The sequence below is a fragment of the Haliotis rufescens genome, unplaced genomic scaffold (assembly GCF_023055435.1).
Source record: "Haliotis rufescens isolate VD_foot unplaced genomic scaffold, xgHalRufe1.0.p SCAF_7, whole genome shotgun sequence".
NCBI classification, from domain to species: domain Eukaryota; kingdom Metazoa; phylum Mollusca; class Gastropoda; order Lepetellida; family Haliotidae; genus Haliotis; species Haliotis rufescens.
In genome coordinates, this window is record NW_025964361.1 from 6,304,974 (window position 1) to 6,324,313 (window position 19,340).

Consider the following 19,340-nt stretch of genomic DNA (forward strand, 5'->3'; position numbering starts at 1 on the left):
TGTGTGTGTATATATATATATATATATATATATATATATATATATATATATATATATATGTAGAGAGGGTGAGAGAGAGAGCAAGAGAGAGAGAGAGAGAGAGATAGATAGATAGATAGATAGATAGATAGATAGATAGAATAGAAAAGTCCAAAGATGAGCTGTATAATTTACTCAACCGGTTTCACGCATGTGATTTTCAAGAGTACAGTTATACCGTTACGCTGTTTTGACGTCACAGTGCACTCTAACATAGTATGACATCATAGTGCAAACTAACTTTGTGACGTCACAATAAGACAGGCGTAAGACGATAGGGCAGGTGTACGACGCATACAGAAATAAGTATTGTAGTGGCAGTAAATTGTACAATACATGTAATTGTATATAATAATTCATTTATTTCAGGCCATTTAATTTTGGTTTGAAAGTATTAATAACATAACTTTCTTCTATCTTTCTCAGTGCATCATTGTCACATTTGTAAAACGTGAATATAACAAAATTTGGTGTTTTATTCCTGATCAATGTGTTGACTGAGTGGGATACACCGACAAGAGGGGTCCCTTATTTGTTGTCGTTGGACCCTGACTCTCGCTCTTAGGGTGTCCCCTGTCTGTCCAATGTATTCGGTCTTGCATCCAGCACATTTACGACATAAATCAAGTTTTTCGAAGCACAATTCATATTTTCACGGACATAGAAAGTTTTTTATATATATTACTAAAAACAAGTTAAAGAACACCTGATTCTTTCAGGACAACTGTAGTAATGTGAATGAATTGGGTGTTCTTAAACTTCTTTTGAGAAGTATATCAACTGGTAAACTCCCTGCCAACTTACCCTTTTCCTAGCTGCTATCTTCTTCAGCATGCCTGAGTTGTCCCAGTGATTGTAGACTTTCTTCTCGTAGTCGTAAGATGGGAAGAAGATGACCACGCCCCCTGGTACAACCTGACCCACGTTCATCACCAGTCTGCCCAGTTCATCCAGCTGGTACAAACACAGCAGCGAGTGAGTGAATGTTGTTTAAGGCCCCAGTCAGCAACATGCCTGCTATATAAGGCTACATCTGCTGGCGCCAACCAAAGACTAAAAGCATGGGCACGATGACAACATTGCCCTATAATCAGCCAAGTCAGTGAAATTGACCACCTGATCAATTCGAGTCGACTTTTATGACACGAATGGACGTTAGTTCTACCCATCATCCTTTAGAGTGTTAGCAACTTCATCTTCCCGAGGCAAGAGTCCACTAGCCTTTTCATCAAATTCTTGTTTCCTCCCTGGCCACATCAAGCACACTTTCCTATGCTAAATATGATTGGACTATCGCACATATCAAAAGTCCGAGCAGAGAATGTTTCACAAAATCAACATCCACGGCTGGTACACCTTAGTATGCAAGTGATTTACCAGTGTCTGTCTTTGTTGACACGAATATGTCTTTTTTCATGTTAAACCCCCCAACACCTGCCTATGTTTTTGTGTCAGGGATGAAATCACAAATGTTATCTGATAGATGAGGATGTTGCTTATGGTAGTCGCCATCTTTGTGAAGCTATACGAGATAAGAACAGCGATCTGACTGGATATTGCATTGTCATTAGAAGGGGCACAACTCGTGATCTACAAGAGGTGGCGCCAGGGTAGAGCCAAGAAAAGTGGACTTGATGTGGCAAGGGCAGAAACTAGGCTTGGATATAGGCTGGTGGACACACTTGGCTTAGGAAGATGCAGAACCTATGAACATCTGATAAACTTTGAATATATTATTAATATATCTGACATGTCAATATGGCAAAATCAAGAAATATTCTGTAAACATTCCTGTCATAATACTAATGGTTTATCAATTGCTACCTGTTTATCATCCAAAACAAGCCCCCCACAGGAGATATCACTTGGGTTAGATAAGCAATCTTGCTGCAATGTCAATGCTTTGCAGACCATTGCGACATCATTGGTTCTATAAATTTGTGTTGGTATATTTGAGTGGAGTGGAGTGAGTATGGTTTTACGCCGCTTTTAGCAATATTCCAGCAATATCACGGCGAGGGACACAAGAAATGGGCTTCACACATTGTACCCATGTCGGGAATCGAACCCGGGTCTTCGGCGTGACGAGCGAACGCTTTAACCACTAGGCTACCCGACCGCCTGGTATATTTGAAATCAGATGGGCGAGATTCTCTATATATTAATTGCAACACATAGAGATTATTATACGCACATGTGTGTCATACCATTTTACGAATCAAGTGTCAGAATTCTTGTATTTCCCAAGCAAGAGCGAGGATGATACATGAATTCTTAGACAAGTTTTGTGTGAGTGTAATAATTTTTGTATTACCCATTATTTCTTAATCCTTTTGAGCTTCCCCTCAGAAAAATGCAGTGGTTACCACCGCTGTTCTACTTAACCACAATGTGTTGAATGACATCAACAATCTTTGGCGTCGTTTCTCGTATGACGTCATTCTGACCTTACGTCATAATAAGATCTGAATGACTTCAACAGTGCCGTCTGAATGGAAGCAATACACTTGTTCGCGAGAAGCTTATTTGCACGAGTGCACAAACGATTTTTTCTATATTTCTGAGGGCGGTCAGGTAGCCCAGTGGTTAAAGCGTTCGCTTGTCACGCCGAAGACCCACGTTGGATTCCCGTAATGGGTACAATATGTGAAGCCCATTTCTGGTGTCCCCCGCCGTGATATTGCTGGAATATTGCTAAAAGCGGCGTAAAACCATACTCACTCACTCGATATTTCTAAACCTATGGGTAATAAATATACAAATACACACACTACCCTAAAGTGTATAGAGATGAGGGCCAGCCAAGCACTGGGATCACCTGTGACCTACCAGTGCAGGTTTGTCTCTGTTCTGATAGGTGAACTCCAGGGTGTGGTCTGACGGTCCGCTCGGCACCACCATCGGCAGGATGTTGCTGCCCGCGATCACATGACCTGCAATAGTCACGCCACCTGGTGTCACTCACCACCTTCACAACCACTACACATAAAGCGGGTCCTTGAGTGTCACTTTCACTGCAGTCAGTGAAATTCAAGCAATGACAGGGAATTGCCTAAAAGTTGGGCCGCACCGGGCCAAAATTTTATTGGCTAATTATTCCATTATCGACGACCATACCTACATATTACTGATGCAACAGACACACATGACATTAATGAACAATCACAAACCAAAAACATGCACCATAATTAAGTGATTGCAAGTAAATAGCTTGAAAATCAGAAAGTCAAGCTGTGTGTAAGCATTTTCGAGCTAGGTAACATATAAAAGAGCAATCGTTAAACGAAAGAGGATTTGAAACATATCAAATACTTCTAGCTATCATGATACAAATTTCCATCTGTCGGCATAGCGTTTACATTTATAGGATAGTACTATATCTAAGTAAATACCACTTTATAATGTCACTGTTTATCGTTTTTAAAGCAGAAATGTGAGTTAAAGTAGAGATCTTTTCCCCATACTCTCAACAGTCTGACAAGTGTTCGGTCTGACTTGCCCCAGGCTGTCAAAATCAACTTAAACCTCACAGATGTATCATCAAATGTGTTCACATCTATAAACTAATATTATATCTACCTTTTTACCACTTAATAATGTCACAGTACCTTGCATTTAAAAAAGAATTGGACTGTTAAAGACAAGCACTTTTACTGTATTTTCTCAAGAAAATCTCTGTCACATGTGTTTGCTCCGAAAAAAATAAACTTTAAACTCACAGATGTATCATCAAATGTGTTTACATCTATATACTAGTTGTATATCTACCTATATACCTACCACTCCTTGTTGGTCTACTTCATAGTGTCTCAGATCATGTGATTTAAAGAAAACATTGTGATCAAAGTGAAGCCTTTTTCCCTCTACATTCTCAACATAGTCTCTATCAGAAATGTTTGGTTTGTTTGGTTGACTTGGCTTGGGCTGTCAAAATTAACTTAAACCTCACAGATGTATCATCAAATGTGTTTACATCTATAGACTGGTATTATATCAAGTGCCAGTTTTTGTAAAATAATGTAAAAATAGATGTGAAATGAAAATAAATGATACTCTTTCTTTAATTACACATCAAGTGGGAGCTAATCAGAAGCCTCTCCCCACCCCCTGTAGCTAGCCTTGCTCCTGCTGACCGTCTCCCAATCGGAAGCCTCTCCCCACCCCCTGTAGCTAGCCTTGCTCCTGCTGACCGTCTCCCAATCGGAAGCCTCTCCCCACCCCCTGTAGCTAGCCTTGCTCCTGCTGACCGTCTCCCAATCGGAAGCCTCTCCCCACCCCCTGTAGCTAGCCTTGCTCCATGGCTGTGCTGAATGATAAGTCCGAAAACTCTGCACTGCGATATTTTGTTCCTTACTAGGAGTCAGCGATACATACACGAAAATAACACAGGATTCGGCATCCACATCAACAAACCTACAAAAGAAACAAAATCCTAAAGGCTCTCCAATAACCAAGCAGCTGAACTAATAGGGATTGTACAGCCCTACACAGCGCCCAAATACAAAACACACCCAAAAAACCTAATCCTAACACTCATTAGTGGGCTTCAGGCTACAAAAAACAAAAACGCAAAAAAACGTCCAAAACTAATACTTCAGATACTTCAAAGCTCCGACAATCTCCGCAAACTAGGCAAAGACATAGAAATAGTTTGGATTCCTGCCCACGTCCGAGTGTTTAGTAACAAAGTAAAGCAGCTAAATCAGCACTAAACTTAGAAGAAGTTAGCATCAACCTTCCAATATCTAAAAACGAAATAAAACAACATTACTAAGGAAAAGATCTTCCAAAAGTGGCAAAACAACTATCAGAACTATCAGAAATCAAACTGCAAACAAAAACACCTCCTACCAAAAACCCAATCCATCATGAAACCTAAAAAATCAACAGGGCAATAGTGAGTGAGTTGGGTTTAACGCCACTTTTAACAGTATTCCAGTTACATCGCGGCGTGTCAGCTGAGCTTAATGTGGGAGGAAAGCTCGAAGTGATGCAGGTCTCAGACGTTTACCACTTCGGTGAAACCCACGAGCATGGGTATGGTGCTGACAAACCTAGAAACATAATCGGGGCGAACCGGGATTCAAACCCACAATCATAGGTTTCTGGCGTGCCCAAGGGACGCAACTCTGCACAGCGAATCGTGGCGCCTTAGACGAATGGGCCACCCGTGCCCCCTTAACAGGGCAATAACCAAATTACAAATAGGCCACACTAAACACTAACTCACACCTACACCAAATTAAAAAACATCAAACCAGAAAAATGCCCACATTGAAACCAAAAAGAAACTCCTGAACACGTAATACTACATGTCACGCATTACCAACAACACAGAACAACACTCCAATCCACACTAAACTACAACAACCAGATGACACTAGCAACTCTGCTAAACTCTTCTAAACCCCATTTTAACTTTCAAAACTTTAAAGCACTAGGCATTTATATAATCAAAACAGGCCTACTCGGCTGCATTTAGAAACAGAAAAACACACACAAAGTAACATGACAAACAAGCTACCAATAAAACATAAATCTATAAAAACACACAACCACACAACCTCCTTTTAGTTCCCCTACCTTATAAGCATAGCATATTTCAAAATTCAAAATTTCTGCCAACATTATGATTAAGCGACCATATGGGCCCTCCAGGTTGCCTTACCTTTTGGACATACCCTTGTCCACCCCATCACTATACGGCCTAGCAGGCCCATTTGCGAATATATATATATATATACACTGAACAACAAAAAGTTCCTGTGACATTGAATAAGATTTAATGCAAAGCTATGTTTTTTACCAAATCTGAAACAATTTTGGTTTACAACAGATAAAAGACTCCTGTAAGTGTTCAAATGGTTTAATTTGCCATACTGACTTCAGAAAATGGGCCATTTCATAAAAAGCATGAACATGCCAAAATGATAATTTACAAATCAAAAGCCTCTGGTTGCGATGCAAGCAACACATGTTCGTCTCATGGAATGGACCAGGTGTCACACAAAGTCCTGTGGGATATCTGTCCATATCTGCTGGAGCATGTTTCAAGGTTCCTGGAGTGTCTGTCGAACACGTGGTTGACGTCGAAGGCGCCGATCCATCTCATCCCACATGTGCTCGATTAGTGAGAGATCAGGGGCGCAAGCCGGCCAGGGGATGCCATTCACGTTGTTTTGTTGAAGAGAATCCTGAACAAGTCGAGCAATATGAGGCCGGGCGTTGTCATGTTGAAAGGTAATGCCTGGGCCATGATGACGCCAAAACGGTAGAACAACAGGGCCGATGATCTCGTCGCGGTAGCCCTGTCCATTGAGATTTCCCTCTACCACTATCAAACGGGTCCTCTGTCTTGCTGTAATCCCACTCCATACCATAACGCTGCCGCCCCCGATCCGATCTTCTTCCATAACACAATGATTGACGTAACGTTCACCGCGATGTCGGTACACTTGAATCCGTCCATCGCTGTGGCTGAGGTAAAAAACGAGACTCGTCAGTGAATAGAACTTGGCCCAATGCATGGCCGTCCCGCGTAGACGCTGTCTGCACCACTGTAGATGTGCTTGACAGTGGTTTCCTGCCAAAATGGGACGTCTGGCGGGTCTTCTGGCAACAATTCCTGCACATCTTAGGGGACAAAGTACGGTTTGTGAAGATTTTTGTCGAAGGCCAGGGATGCTTCTTGCAGTCACTGTTGCTGGCTGGAATCAATTTCGTAGGTGCATTGATCGAATCCAGTTGTCCTGTCGATTATTGGTTACGCGTGGCCTGCCACTCCGAGGATGGTCTATGACTGCATTCGTCTGTTGCCAACGTTGCCATAAACACCAAATGGTGTTTTTGTGGACGTTAAATTGTCTTGCAACATCACATTGACTCGATCCTGCTTCAAGCATACCAATGGCTCGCAGACGCTCATTTGCGCACATGTGTGGCATTTCATAATGTTGAATAATTGCGTAATTTTGTTGTTTTTCTGAGTGGTTGTTGTCAGCACGATGCTAAACAATGCATATGGAATCGCGTTAACACCACATGTTTTTATACCCATTCTTGGGTAGTGAAATGCATGGGGCTTGCATAAAAGTCAACTTTTGCATGGAATGCATGCTTTTCTGTAGCATTTGCGTTTTTGAGACTTGATTCCATACATGTACTACAATATTGAAAACCAAACTTTAATTGTTTGAAAAATACACTAAAATATTGGTGTCTCAGGAAGATATCAGATATTTACAAGCAGTCGAATAAAGAGGATAAAGGAACCTCTCTGATTAGGTTTTTGTTTACTTAAGAAATTCATTAGCTACGTCAGATGATACAAGTATTTGTCACAAAGTGACGAAATGTCCCCCGCCTGTATATACACCATAGTACCAAATATGAAGACAATCCAGCGATTAGTTCTTGAGATATTGCGGCAACACCGTTTTCCAACTCCAAAAACAGATTTGCCTGCTGTGACCTTGAAAATGGGGTCAAGGTCACCAAAACAGACTGGTGTATGCGGTGTCTGTATATACACCATAGTTCCAAATATGAAGACAATCCAGCGATTAGTTCTTGAGATATTGCGGCAACACCGTTTTCTAACTCCAAAAGCAGATTTGCCTGCTGTGACCTTGAAAATGGGGTCAAGGTCACCAAAACCGACTGGTGTCTGCGGAGTCTGTATATACACCATAGTTCCAAATATGAAGACAATCCAGCGATTAGTTCTTGAGATATCGCGGCAACACTGTTTTCCAACTCCAAAAGCAGATTTGCCTGCTGTGACCTTGAAAATGGGGTCAAGGTCACCAAAACCGACTGGTGTCTGCGGAATTTGTATATACACCATAGTTCCAAATATGAAGACAATCCAGTGTTTAGTTCTTGAGATATCGCGGCAACAAACAGGTGGGACATATGGACGTACGGTCGTGAATACTATATCCCCCGCTTCGCGCTGCGGGGGACAATAACCAAAAGGCAGCTGCGATAAGGGGCGGCTGATCGAAGGGCCAAACTGGACTTGTTATACATCATGTTGTACATCATTCAGTCTACATGTCTCAATGAGTTAAATACAAATTTTGAACATAAAACATAAATAGGAGTGTACATAGGTAGATATAATACTAGTCCATAGATGTAAACACATTTGATGATACATCTGTGGGGTGTAAGTTGATTTTGACAGCCCGAACTAAGTCGCAGCGAACACAAGCCAAACACTTCTGATAGAGACTGTTGAGAATGTAGAGGGAAAAGGGCTTCACTTTATGCAGCATGTTTTCTTTAACTACCGCGACATGAGACACTTTAAAGTGGTATAATAGTATATATAATACTAGTCTGTAGATGTAAAGTATGTTTAGTAACTTTAGAAGTGCTTTAACAGTTATTAACACGTGTCGTGTCAGCCCTTTGACATTCGCAAATATCCTCTCCCAGAAAACATCCTGTGTTGGTTTAACATAAATGAGTTTAGGTTACTTAGGCAATCCCCTTTGACAACCTGTAAATAAAACTGAGTCTTCACCCAATGCCTGCAAGTATAGAAAACAACTCACTATCTGATAAGTCTAATGAAAGGAAAGTAGTCAAAACTCTGTGACTTCCTGCCCAGGACATCACACCCCTACCTGCTGAGGTCGGTGAGAAAACCTTCTCATCAAAGAAAACACACAGTCAAGACACTGGCTTTCTACGAGGACTCTCGGTATGTAGTCATAAATATCCCTTTATTAAATTAATGAATATACATTTCGATTCAAACTGAACTAATCGAGTAAAACTATACGTTTGTGGGCATTTGAGATCTGCCTACATATGCATGTTTCGTTTTATTTTCTGCTATCCATTTTTAGTATTACCCACTGGCCCAGCCTGGCCTGACTTTTAGGCAATCCCCTATGACAGCCTGTACCAGTAAATAAAATTGAGTCTTCACCCAATGCCTGCAAGTATAGGCAACAACTCACTATCCGTTAAGTCTCACATTATTTTTTTCAACCAAACTGATGGTAATATTCTGGTGTTAAAAGATTCCATAATTACCATGGTGGGTGACACACCAGCTTGAATAAGAAACTAGATATTTGACTTGATCTAAAATGTTTGATTACCTCACTTACCTCAAGTACCACAAAATAAAAACATTGATAATAATAATAACAACAATAAGAAGAATAAGAATAAGAACAACAATTATATCAACATTTATTAACATAAGTCACATAAACACTTCATCCTACCGGGTACCCATTCACTGCTGGGTGATCAGATCATACAGACCATTTTCATTTGTCAACAAATTTGAACAAAATATCCCATTACTAAATAGTGTTATTTGCATAAACATGTTAGTATTCAAACATTTCAATATTTTCAAGTTTCAGTACTTCCATACTTGAATGCAGGCAACTTACCACAAGAGTATTCCAGTATTCTGTCAGGGCGGACCCCCGCTGCTGTGAATAGCTGCTGCTTGAATTCCGAAATCTGCAGAACAAATCAAACAATGCATGTACTGTGGTTCAGTTTAATAATGTACGTAAGTTGTCCTTTGGGATGAGTGAACAGTATTTCAGTTACCGTAAATCCTGAAATTAATGTGCTACCAAATTAATGCGAGTGTCAACCCCTGACCTAAAATATGACATGACATTAATGATAGTAGCCTTGCCTTTGAACTATAAAAAGTAATCTACATAAAATTCCATGGTATAGAATTTTTTATATTTAAAACCTGCATCTCCGGGATAAAACTGAGGGGCGTAAAATATCTGTTGTTGGCATTTGGTACTTGAAAAAGACATTCTTAAAAGCATTGGGATTTATCGCAGTGTAGCCTAGTGGTTCACTCACTGGGCTACAGATATGAAGGTTGTGTGTTCGATCCTCGGGAATATATAGAAAACATTAGTCATTTGATTTTCCATTTCATTACATTGTGTTCAAATGCAAAATACATTTCTAGCGAGAAACATTACAATCTACCGATAAATTGAAGCTGTATAAATAAAATCCCCGGGATATCATTACATATATAGCAAATATGCCTGGGATATCCTATAAAATATAATCTTAAGAATACTTATGTATTCAGTTTTAGTAATACTCCTCGTAGATTCTCACGTAATTGTTTGCTTTATTTCAACTGAATCAAGACACCATTTGTCTCGTATTTTCGCGATGTTTCAATATGTATGTCTGACTTCGGGCAGGTAACTTTGAAGATGGGCAGGCAACACTTATGGGTCACCTGGCCGACTGTCTTGTGTGTGTTATTAAGCACATTTTAGAATAGAGAAAGATACACTAACCGGCTGCATGGTTCCTCCGGCCACTACTATAGCTCTCGCCTCCTTCACAACACTTTCAAAATGGACGGCAGGGTTTAACAGCAAGAACTTGAGGTAACTCTGACTGAGACGAGCTGAAATCATACACACAAGTTGCCATGGTTGCAAGCTAGATCTGAAAACATGCAAGGTAGCTAAATTTTACGGTTCATTATAAGCGCCATTCACACAATTTGCAAAAGTTAAAATTGTTCTTTTACAGTCTGACCACCCAATCCTATTAGTCGCCTTTTACGTCAAACATGGGTTGCTGAAGACCAATTCTAACTTGGATCTTCATGGTCTGTTTTAGTCTATGTACCCTTCCAATAAATGGAACATTGATCATCCAAACTTTCTCCAACTTACTAATGTGTCAGAAGTACTACAGACTTATTGCAGGTCAAAGTGGTCAAACATTGCAAGAAGATTCAACCAGTCATAACCTAATATAATTTCTGTCAAAGCACAAGAATAGCTGCAGTGGCAGGAATGAAATGAGATAAATCTATCTTATTTCCAACTAAAGTTACTTTTGATAAAAAGCTGAAACTTTCCCAGAAAACTTATTTTTGTGAATGTGTTGTGTAATTTTTATTCATTTTAAAAAAAAAATGCGAGAGCAAAAGTAAGATGTTGCCATGTTTCACTGAATATTTCCTGATCCAAGACAACTATAGTGAGTGAGTGAGTATGGTTTTACGCCGCTTTTAGCAATATTCCAGCAATATCACGGCGGGGGACACCAGAAATGGGCTTCACACATTGTACCCATGTCGGGAATCGAACCCGGGTCTTCGGCGTGACGAGCGAACGCTTTAACCACTAGGCTACCCGACCGCCCCCAAGACAACTATAAATGTGAGGTTTATGATATCTTTGTAATGGCTTGGTGTTGTGTTTACTTTGCACGCTGGTGACCATCCTCCCATCTTTATCAGCATTAGTGAGAGCCTCCAGGAAGCCTTCGATGTGCATCAGGGGGGACTTCAACACAGGCTGGTCCCCACACCGCGACGCCGCGTCTGGAAGGCAACACATGCAGCTTACACTCAGACAAAGGATTGATTGTTTGTTGTTTAACACCACAATATTCCAGCTATATGACGGCGGTCTGTAAATTATCAAGTCTGGACCAAACAATCCAGCGATTGACATCAAGAGCATTGATCCACACAATCGGGTATGATGACATGCATCAACCAAGTCAGCGAGCCTGGCCACCCAATCCCATTCATTAGTAGCCTTTTACGACAAGCATAGTCGCCAGCCATGAGTGTCACCTGGGCTCAAACATGGATAGATCCTGGTAAATCTGTGCATGTCTATGAGAAGACCTGACAAAAGAATTTAATTTACGATTTTGGGGAAAATTGAAACTCATACCCCAAAACACAAGACATAATTTTAAGAACAGTGTCTGGGCAATAGTGTTTAGCCCCATTAAAAAGTTCGGAACAAAGACTGAAACCATACTTAAACGATATCAAAGGAAACATGAACAAGATGTGGATCCATGCTTGTGACATGAACAAGATGTGGATCCATGCTTATGACATGAACAATATGTGGATCCATGCTTATGACATGAACAATATGTGGATCCATGCCTATGACATGAACAAGATGTGGATCCATGCTTATCACAGTCTACCTGTAACTACTGCTTCTACCACGGGCTCCGACTTCCTGTTGATTTCCTTCAGAAATACCGACAAACCAGACTCTGTCTTTTTCTCTGTGTTACTTGGAGCTGCAGTGAGAAAATACCATAAATAGTGGAACAAATAAATACTAAAGTGATGGAAGCTTAGTGCATTCAGTGTAACATGTAGAATTTTTATTTAAGTCTTATTGTTTCTGTCAGAGGTGGTCTCCAGGGCATGTTAGTCAACAGGGAGACCCAGCCAAGGACAATTTCATTAACAATTACCTTGAATAAAACTTTAAATTAATTACTTATCATTTGTATTACGTGAAAATTGATAGTTAATAACAATGAAAAAAATAACTTTATGAGATGCTTATTGTGGCTTGATAGAGTGATCCATGGCTAGCTGTTTTCACAAATCGAGAAAAAAGGCAAACGTGCACACATAATACATGCAGTTGCTTTGTAGATTTGACATTTTGGTAATCAGATCTTCACTTTTATTCAGTACAGACCACGGGCCTTTTTGTACAGACGAAATACAATTTAGGTGCAACCGGTATAAGATATAATACATTTCTTTGCTTTTTTTAACAAAAGCAGTTTTAACATAATTGCACATTATACATGTTGGAGTATTTGTGTTCTGACAGTATTGGCATAAAACAAGTACTTTGCTGTGTTCATATTAATAATAGGGTCTTGCGATGACAGTAGTGTATTAAATTTCAGAATATTTGGAAAGATGTAAAATTAAGATTCTATGTAACTTTGCCTAAATTGGCAAAAGCTGGACAAATTAACAAAAAGTGATATTCATTTTCGAATGGTTTAAGTTACAAACTTTACATTTTCTAAATTCACGAGGAATATTATAATGTCGTCCACGTCCAATTTCTAAATTGTGAGAACTAAGCCGAAAACGAGTCAATGTGTTTCTGAATTTTGGTAATCAATAATGTGTTTCAATGTCCAGACCGACTGGCTACTCTCACTCACTGGGGGCAACCTCCTGTATCTGGTACTTCTCCACAAACCCATTCAGCTGAAACACAATGAACTTTTATGTCAGCAATGTTATGCAAATCTTATATTTCCCTTTGTATTTTATCAAATTCTTTATCGTGTTCATTTTTCTTCTGAATTATGAAACTCAGTGTTATGGTGCTGTAGCTCACCTGGATAGGTTGTCAACAGAATAAAACGTCAGCAGACAGTATCCAGACATAAGCACAAAACAAGTAACCAAATTCCAAAGAATGGATGTTCTGGTGTATCATACTTTTGCAATGTGAGATGAGGTGAAATGGGGTTGAACTTCGCGTCCAAGATTATTGCACTGATGTGGCAACGTGTATGCACTTGAGTGAGTGTGTGGCTAGTCAGGACTGATGCCGATTTATGTGCTAGCCCATTGAGATACCATGCCATAGTTTAACATGAATACCCCACTCAGACACAGTATACTGACTCCTAGTTTTAGCCCCTTAATGCCAAGCGCCAGACAGGGTTACAACAAGTAACATCTTCAATGTCTTTTGGTATGACACAGCTGTGGATCGAACCCCAGACCTTCCGCTCTCCGAGCAGACGCTCTAATACCAGACCACTGTTGCAATGTAATATTTCCAATCGTTTCACAAAAAGCACAGTAAAATCCTAATCATTTGAACCAAATATGTCATCATAAGGAGACATATACATGCCAAAAGTTCAGCCTTCAGTCTGGCAATTTCAGAGAAAAACATGTTTACAGTGCTAAGAATGTTTTTTGAGAGCATTACTTAAAAGCTTTACAGTACATTTTGAGCAAAAATGTCTAAACAGTAGCCATTAAAAGGGCTTTCAACTTGGTTGCCGTGGTGGCCATAGTGAAAATCTGATTCGAACCTCTTGAATAAATTCAAGTGTCATCCATCATGGGTGGGAACAAACCTGAAGTTTCAGCTTCATTGGCCCAGTGGTTACTGTGGACGCCATTACAAAAGCACACTTGACTTTCAGTCAGATGAGTTAAAAATATCTGGGGAGTCATCACAATTAATATCATTTTCAATATGGCTGCCATGACCATCATTGCTGAGAACAAACAGATGAATTTTCGGCCTTATTGATCCTGTGGTTTCTGAGAAGATATTTACAGACGACAAACAAGCAGGCTATAAAACTAGCTCACTTGACTTTCTCCCGTGAAGATCCTGGGTAGAATAGGTATTAGGCAACCCATGCTTGATGTAAAAGGTGACTATGCTTGTCATAAGAGGCGACTGACAGGATCGGGTGGTCAGGCTCGCTGACTCGGTCGATGCATGTCATCGTATCCCAATCGCATAGATCGATGCTCATGGAGTCAATCACTGGATTGTCTGGTCCAGACTTGATTATTTACAGACCGACATCATAAAGCTGGAATATTGCTGAGTGCAGTGTTAAACAACAAACAAAACAAACTCGACTTCAGCTAAAAACATAAGGTTCTGGAATGTTGGGACTTCCTCTGCCCACGAAACCCCATATAGGTTGCAACTGAGAAAAGTATACTCTAAGTATCAAGTCGACTTTACCTTCCGGCTTATCATGCTACGCCGACAGTAACGTAGCACTTTAAACAGATTCATGTTGTCCAGACTGGCTTGAAACAGGAAGTCATTGATCGTCAACAGACGGGTCTCTGGAAGTAAACAGCAGGAGAAGCATCACGAAACAGTCAAAGATGGCAGGAGTATTTAACTGACTATGTGGACCCAAGAGTTTATCTAGGCCTGCTCAGACCCCGATATCCTCCCCTTACAGGTCACAAATCAGGCGAAATTGGTCGCGTTGAGTAGATGGATAGGTGACTTTACTCCTGAGAGCTTCTACAGGTTCGGTCCTGCCCCACACTGAAGGACCTGTTAAGATGGTGTCTCCTTTAACAAGTTCCTTTGTTCAAAACATACCCTGTTCACCCAGCAGTGAATGAGAACTCGGTAGGATGAGATGGTAATGTGTCAACCTTCTGGCAGCTTGTGTTGTATGATCCCCAGGGAGATGAGAATGAAAATCGAGTGCACACTAATCCATTGACCAGTAGATGTAGTTATTTGAACATGATTTAGGGTGTGGATTTGGCGCATGATAAATATGGACATTATTTTTGGGGGATATAAGCGGAGTTTTAGGCCCAAATCCAAGGAGGTAAGAAACGGAGTGTGTGTAATGTGTGATAAGTGCCCTAGTAAATAGTACCAGCTAGCTCTCGCTATGACGTAGCTGATGACGTCAGCACCAATTGGTGTACTGTCACCATATTAGAAGAATAAACCCAGGATCGTGTCTTCAGTCTTCGTGTTATAGATATGGAGAGACCCTTGGAGATCCGGGGTAGCATAGGTCTTCAGCAACCCATGCTTGTCGTAAGAAGCAATCAACTGGATTGGGTGGTCAGACTCGCTGACTTGGTTGATGCATGTCATAGTATCCCAATTGCGTACATCAATGCTCATGATGTCAATCACTGGATTGTCTGGTCAGACTAGATTTTTTTCAGACCGCCGTCATATAGCTGTAATATTGCTGAGTGCGGTGTTAAACAACAAACAAACAAACAAGAGATTGAGATAGTTCGATACAAGAACTACATGAAATACATCAATCACATGGAGGTCAGCCAATACCCAAACCAATGTTCTTTGACAATCTATCAGGATGTGAGGTGAGGTGAAATTGGGTTTAACGTTGCGTCCAAGATTATTGCACTTATATAGCGACGTGCATGCACATGTATGTGTGTGTGGCTGCTTGTACTAGTCCGGACTGATGCCGATTTATAGTGCTAGCTCACTGAGATACCATGCCGCAGTTTAACATGAATACCCCACTCAGACACAGTATACTGACTCCGAGCCGACCAGTCCTTGTTTTAGCCCCTTAATGCCGAGCGCCAGACAGGGTAACAACAAGTACAATCTTTTAACGTCTTTTTGTATGACGCGGTCCGGGATTGAACCCTGGACCTTCCACTCTCCGGGCGGACGCTCTACCACAAGACCACGGAGGCGGTCCTATCAGGATGTAGAAAGATAGCAATTCAGCTTCCTCTGTAAGAGTGATAAAATGTGTGTGTATGCATTAGGACAATAACGATATCTGTGTCTTACCTTTTGCCCCAAGTACCTGTTTGTCTGCTGCTGTGTCCAGTTTCCCTGTGTAGGCAAGTAAAACGTTCATGTCAGTATTGCAATCATGGGAGTGGTTGAGTGAATGATATTTAACAAATATGGTCAGAAATACTACAAAAAACAACCTGCAAGTGATCAAGTCTGGGGTAGACAAACCAGTGGTTGATCGCATGAGCAATGACTTCCCTGTTATGCCGTCTTGACGACACAAACCAGATCATGAAGGGTAACTGTGATAAGGCCAAACTTATTTAAAAAATCAGTTTTGTCATTTGGTTTGCAGATGTTTGACCCAAAAATTCAGGTTGGTAGAAGAAAAAGTAGTAGTTTTAAAGGTTCATTTTCAACAGGTTTTAAGTATGGTATTTTAGGTTGAAGAAAAGAAAAAGTAGTAGTTTCTAAGATTTGTTTTCAACAGGTTTTAATTATGGTATTTTAAATAATTAATTCATATTGATGGTGACAGTAAATGAATTGGTTCTTAAACATTTTAAATTTATTTCTGGGCAGTGGAATAAAAAACCCACTGCTTTTTGGTTTTCCCCATTTAAAGTTTTGGAAATCGGCAGATTCGTAAAGCAAGTCCCTTAATAATGAAGGATGGGGTGATGATTGAAAACCTACCACCCAGGAACTTGACAAGGCTGGCAAGGACATACAGGAGTTGTTTCACATACATCAGATTCTTGGCTTTGAGACGTGAGCGGAACTTGGCCTCATACTGGCTGAGCTGAGAGTGGGCACGAAGCACCTGTCAATGGATATCAGACTAAAATCCTCCATACAGACAAACATGTTTGTTGTTTAATGCTGCACTCAGCACTGTTATGGTTAAATCATAGTGGCCTGTAAATTATGGTGTCTAGGCCAGACAATCCAGTGATTGATATTGTGGGCAACGTTCCAGCCTCTTGGGGTGCCATCATGCACAATTTACCAACACACCTTGGATAAGTCGTGGAGAGATGTGTGCACTTGAGGACAGACAAACAGGCCACAACATGAGCTCACTTGACTATAAGTTAGGTGATCTAAAAATGTTCTCCTTGCTTCGGGGGGCACGGGGGGCCCTGTCGACTAAGGCACCGCATGCTGGGCAGTATTTTGTGTGTTGACCTACCTGGGCCCCAGTGACCTCAGTGCTGTAGATGTTGTTGATGGTCTCCAGCAAGTTGTGTGCCTCGTCAATGACGACGATGTTCCCGCTGAGTTTGATGCCGCATGCTTCTCGTGTGGAGTGATGGAGCAATGTGTTGTAAGGGAGAGCAACAACCTGCACAACACAAGCAGTCACACATCATCAACTCAAACTTTGGTATCTTCATAAGTGTTTCAATGAATCCCCATGTAAATTTTTAGTAAAGTATTATTGATACTTATCCCGACATACTTATTGCCCTTCTCCCTCTCTCTCTCTCTGTGTGGCTATTGATGCAGATCAGAGATCGATAATCGTTAACTAAATATCAATATAATTATCAATAGATATCAGAGTGGTAACATAGAGCAAATACGCAAAAAGAAATCAACAGATTTCACCACACTGGTGAGTTGTGGCACAAAATGCAAGGATTACTTTGTGGACATTTCAGACATAACATCTTCGGCAATTGACATGATTGAACAATAACAAGTCTCTTTTGGTTATTTAAACTTTATTCCATCACAATAGTTCATGTAAGATATTATTGATGACACAATTTTCATATCAATAATCCTTATTATTTCTTCACATCAAAAATAATTTCGATTATCGATCTTTGGAGCCAGCCCAATTCTAACACAATCCCCTGAGGTGTTCTAAGGTGTTCCTGTGTCTGACCGTGAAGGCCTGATGAAGCTCTACATACCTCTGCTGAAGGGACAGCGAACCTCGTCCCAAAGTACGGACAAGCTCTATATCTAAAGTGTTCCTGTGTCTGACCGTGAAGGCCTGATGAAGCTCTACATACCTCTGCTGAAGGGACAGCAAACCTAGTGCCAAAGTACGGACAAGCTCTATATCTAAAGTGTTCCTGTGTCTGACCATGAAGGCCTGATGAAGCTCTACATACCTCCGCTGAAGGGACAGCGAACCTCGTCCCAAAGTACGGACAAGCTCTATATCTAAAGTGTTCCTGTGTCTGACCATGAAGGCCTGATGAAGCTCTACATACCTCCGCTGAAGGGACAGCGAACCTCGTCCCAAAGTACGGACAAGCTTTCACATCCCGCCCCAGCTTCACCAGCTGCTCAATGTCACCAATATTCAGCTGCAACAAGAGAATAATGTCATACTGACTTTCAGAAACATCAGTCGAGAAGCCATACAACATAGGCTGAATAATAGAATTGACAGAATCATTTCTACAAGAAGAGTGAGTTATAGTCACAAGGAAAGGTAATATTTCAGCCTAATCAAGTATTTCTTTATGAAATGTGTTTGGTTTTAAGCTGCTTTTTGCAGTATTTCCGTCATAACACGTCATGTCCTCTCCATGTGTGAACGAAGTCAGAAGCAACCTTCGAACCTAAGCAACCTAGAAACTCAATCAGTGCAAACTGGGATTCAAACCCACAATCAAGGGTTTCTGGCGTACCAATGAGATGCAACTCTGCAGCAAATTGCAGCACTTTAGACGACCGGGCAACCCGTGCCCCCTCCACACACAGTGAAAGCTAACATATTGGTGATCCAGGGAATGACCCTAGTCCACAGCTCATTTCAGAAAATCGGTTTATATAAAACCCAAAACTTGATTTTTGGGTGAAACCAACTAGTCCCTCAAATTTTTTACTAGTCTCGGACTTATGGCCATGTCTATCCCTGTGTTCGACTCGCGTGATTGTAGCTTTCATTGTTTTTAGCTGATTTTGTGCTGCAATCCTCCAAGTTTTGTGAAAAGACAAAAAGCAATTTGTTTCCGTGCTGCCATGTGTGACCGTTAAGTGGACAGCCGACTTACCAGTGCTCTGTCTGTGTAGTCCTGGATCAAGGACTGCTTATAGAAAGGACACCCAGCACTGTCTGTCTTCTTGCTCTTCTTGGCACCAGATTCCTTCGATTTGCCTGAATATAGATTGAGGATTGCAGACACTTTCTTCCAAATAAAACTTCTTTGCTTTGTCTGCAATAATCTTAAATACTTTAGAGCAAGAATTCAATACAAAGGACAA

The 19,340-nt window shown here is 40.8% G+C and overlaps 1 protein-coding gene across 1 annotated transcript in view; it reads right to left on the minus strand.

Moving 5' to 3' along the window:
* Positions 1-19,340, minus strand: part of LOC124149642 (ATP-dependent DNA helicase DDX11-like) — a 42,834-nt gene that overhangs the window by 8,721 nt on the left and 14,773 nt on the right. The window contains exons 10-22 of the mRNA XM_046521370.2: positions 19,130-19,233; positions 18,341-18,436; positions 17,305-17,457; positions 16,809-16,935; positions 16,164-16,208; positions 14,589-14,695; positions 13,024-13,069; positions 12,028-12,126; positions 11,279-11,398; positions 10,356-10,468; positions 9,459-9,531; positions 2,869-2,972; positions 844-993 (exon numbers count right to left, since the gene is read on the minus strand). Coding sequence (XP_046377326.2) covers positions 844-993; positions 2,869-2,972; positions 9,459-9,531; positions 10,356-10,468; positions 11,279-11,398; positions 12,028-12,126; positions 13,024-13,069; positions 14,589-14,695; positions 16,164-16,208; positions 16,809-16,935; positions 17,305-17,457; positions 18,341-18,436; positions 19,130-19,233 — 1,337 coding nt within the window. The remainder of the gene's footprint in view (positions 1-843; positions 994-2,868; positions 2,973-9,458; positions 9,532-10,355; positions 10,469-11,278; positions 11,399-12,027; positions 12,127-13,023; positions 13,070-14,588; positions 14,696-16,163; positions 16,209-16,808; positions 16,936-17,304; positions 17,458-18,340; positions 18,437-19,129; positions 19,234-19,340) is intronic.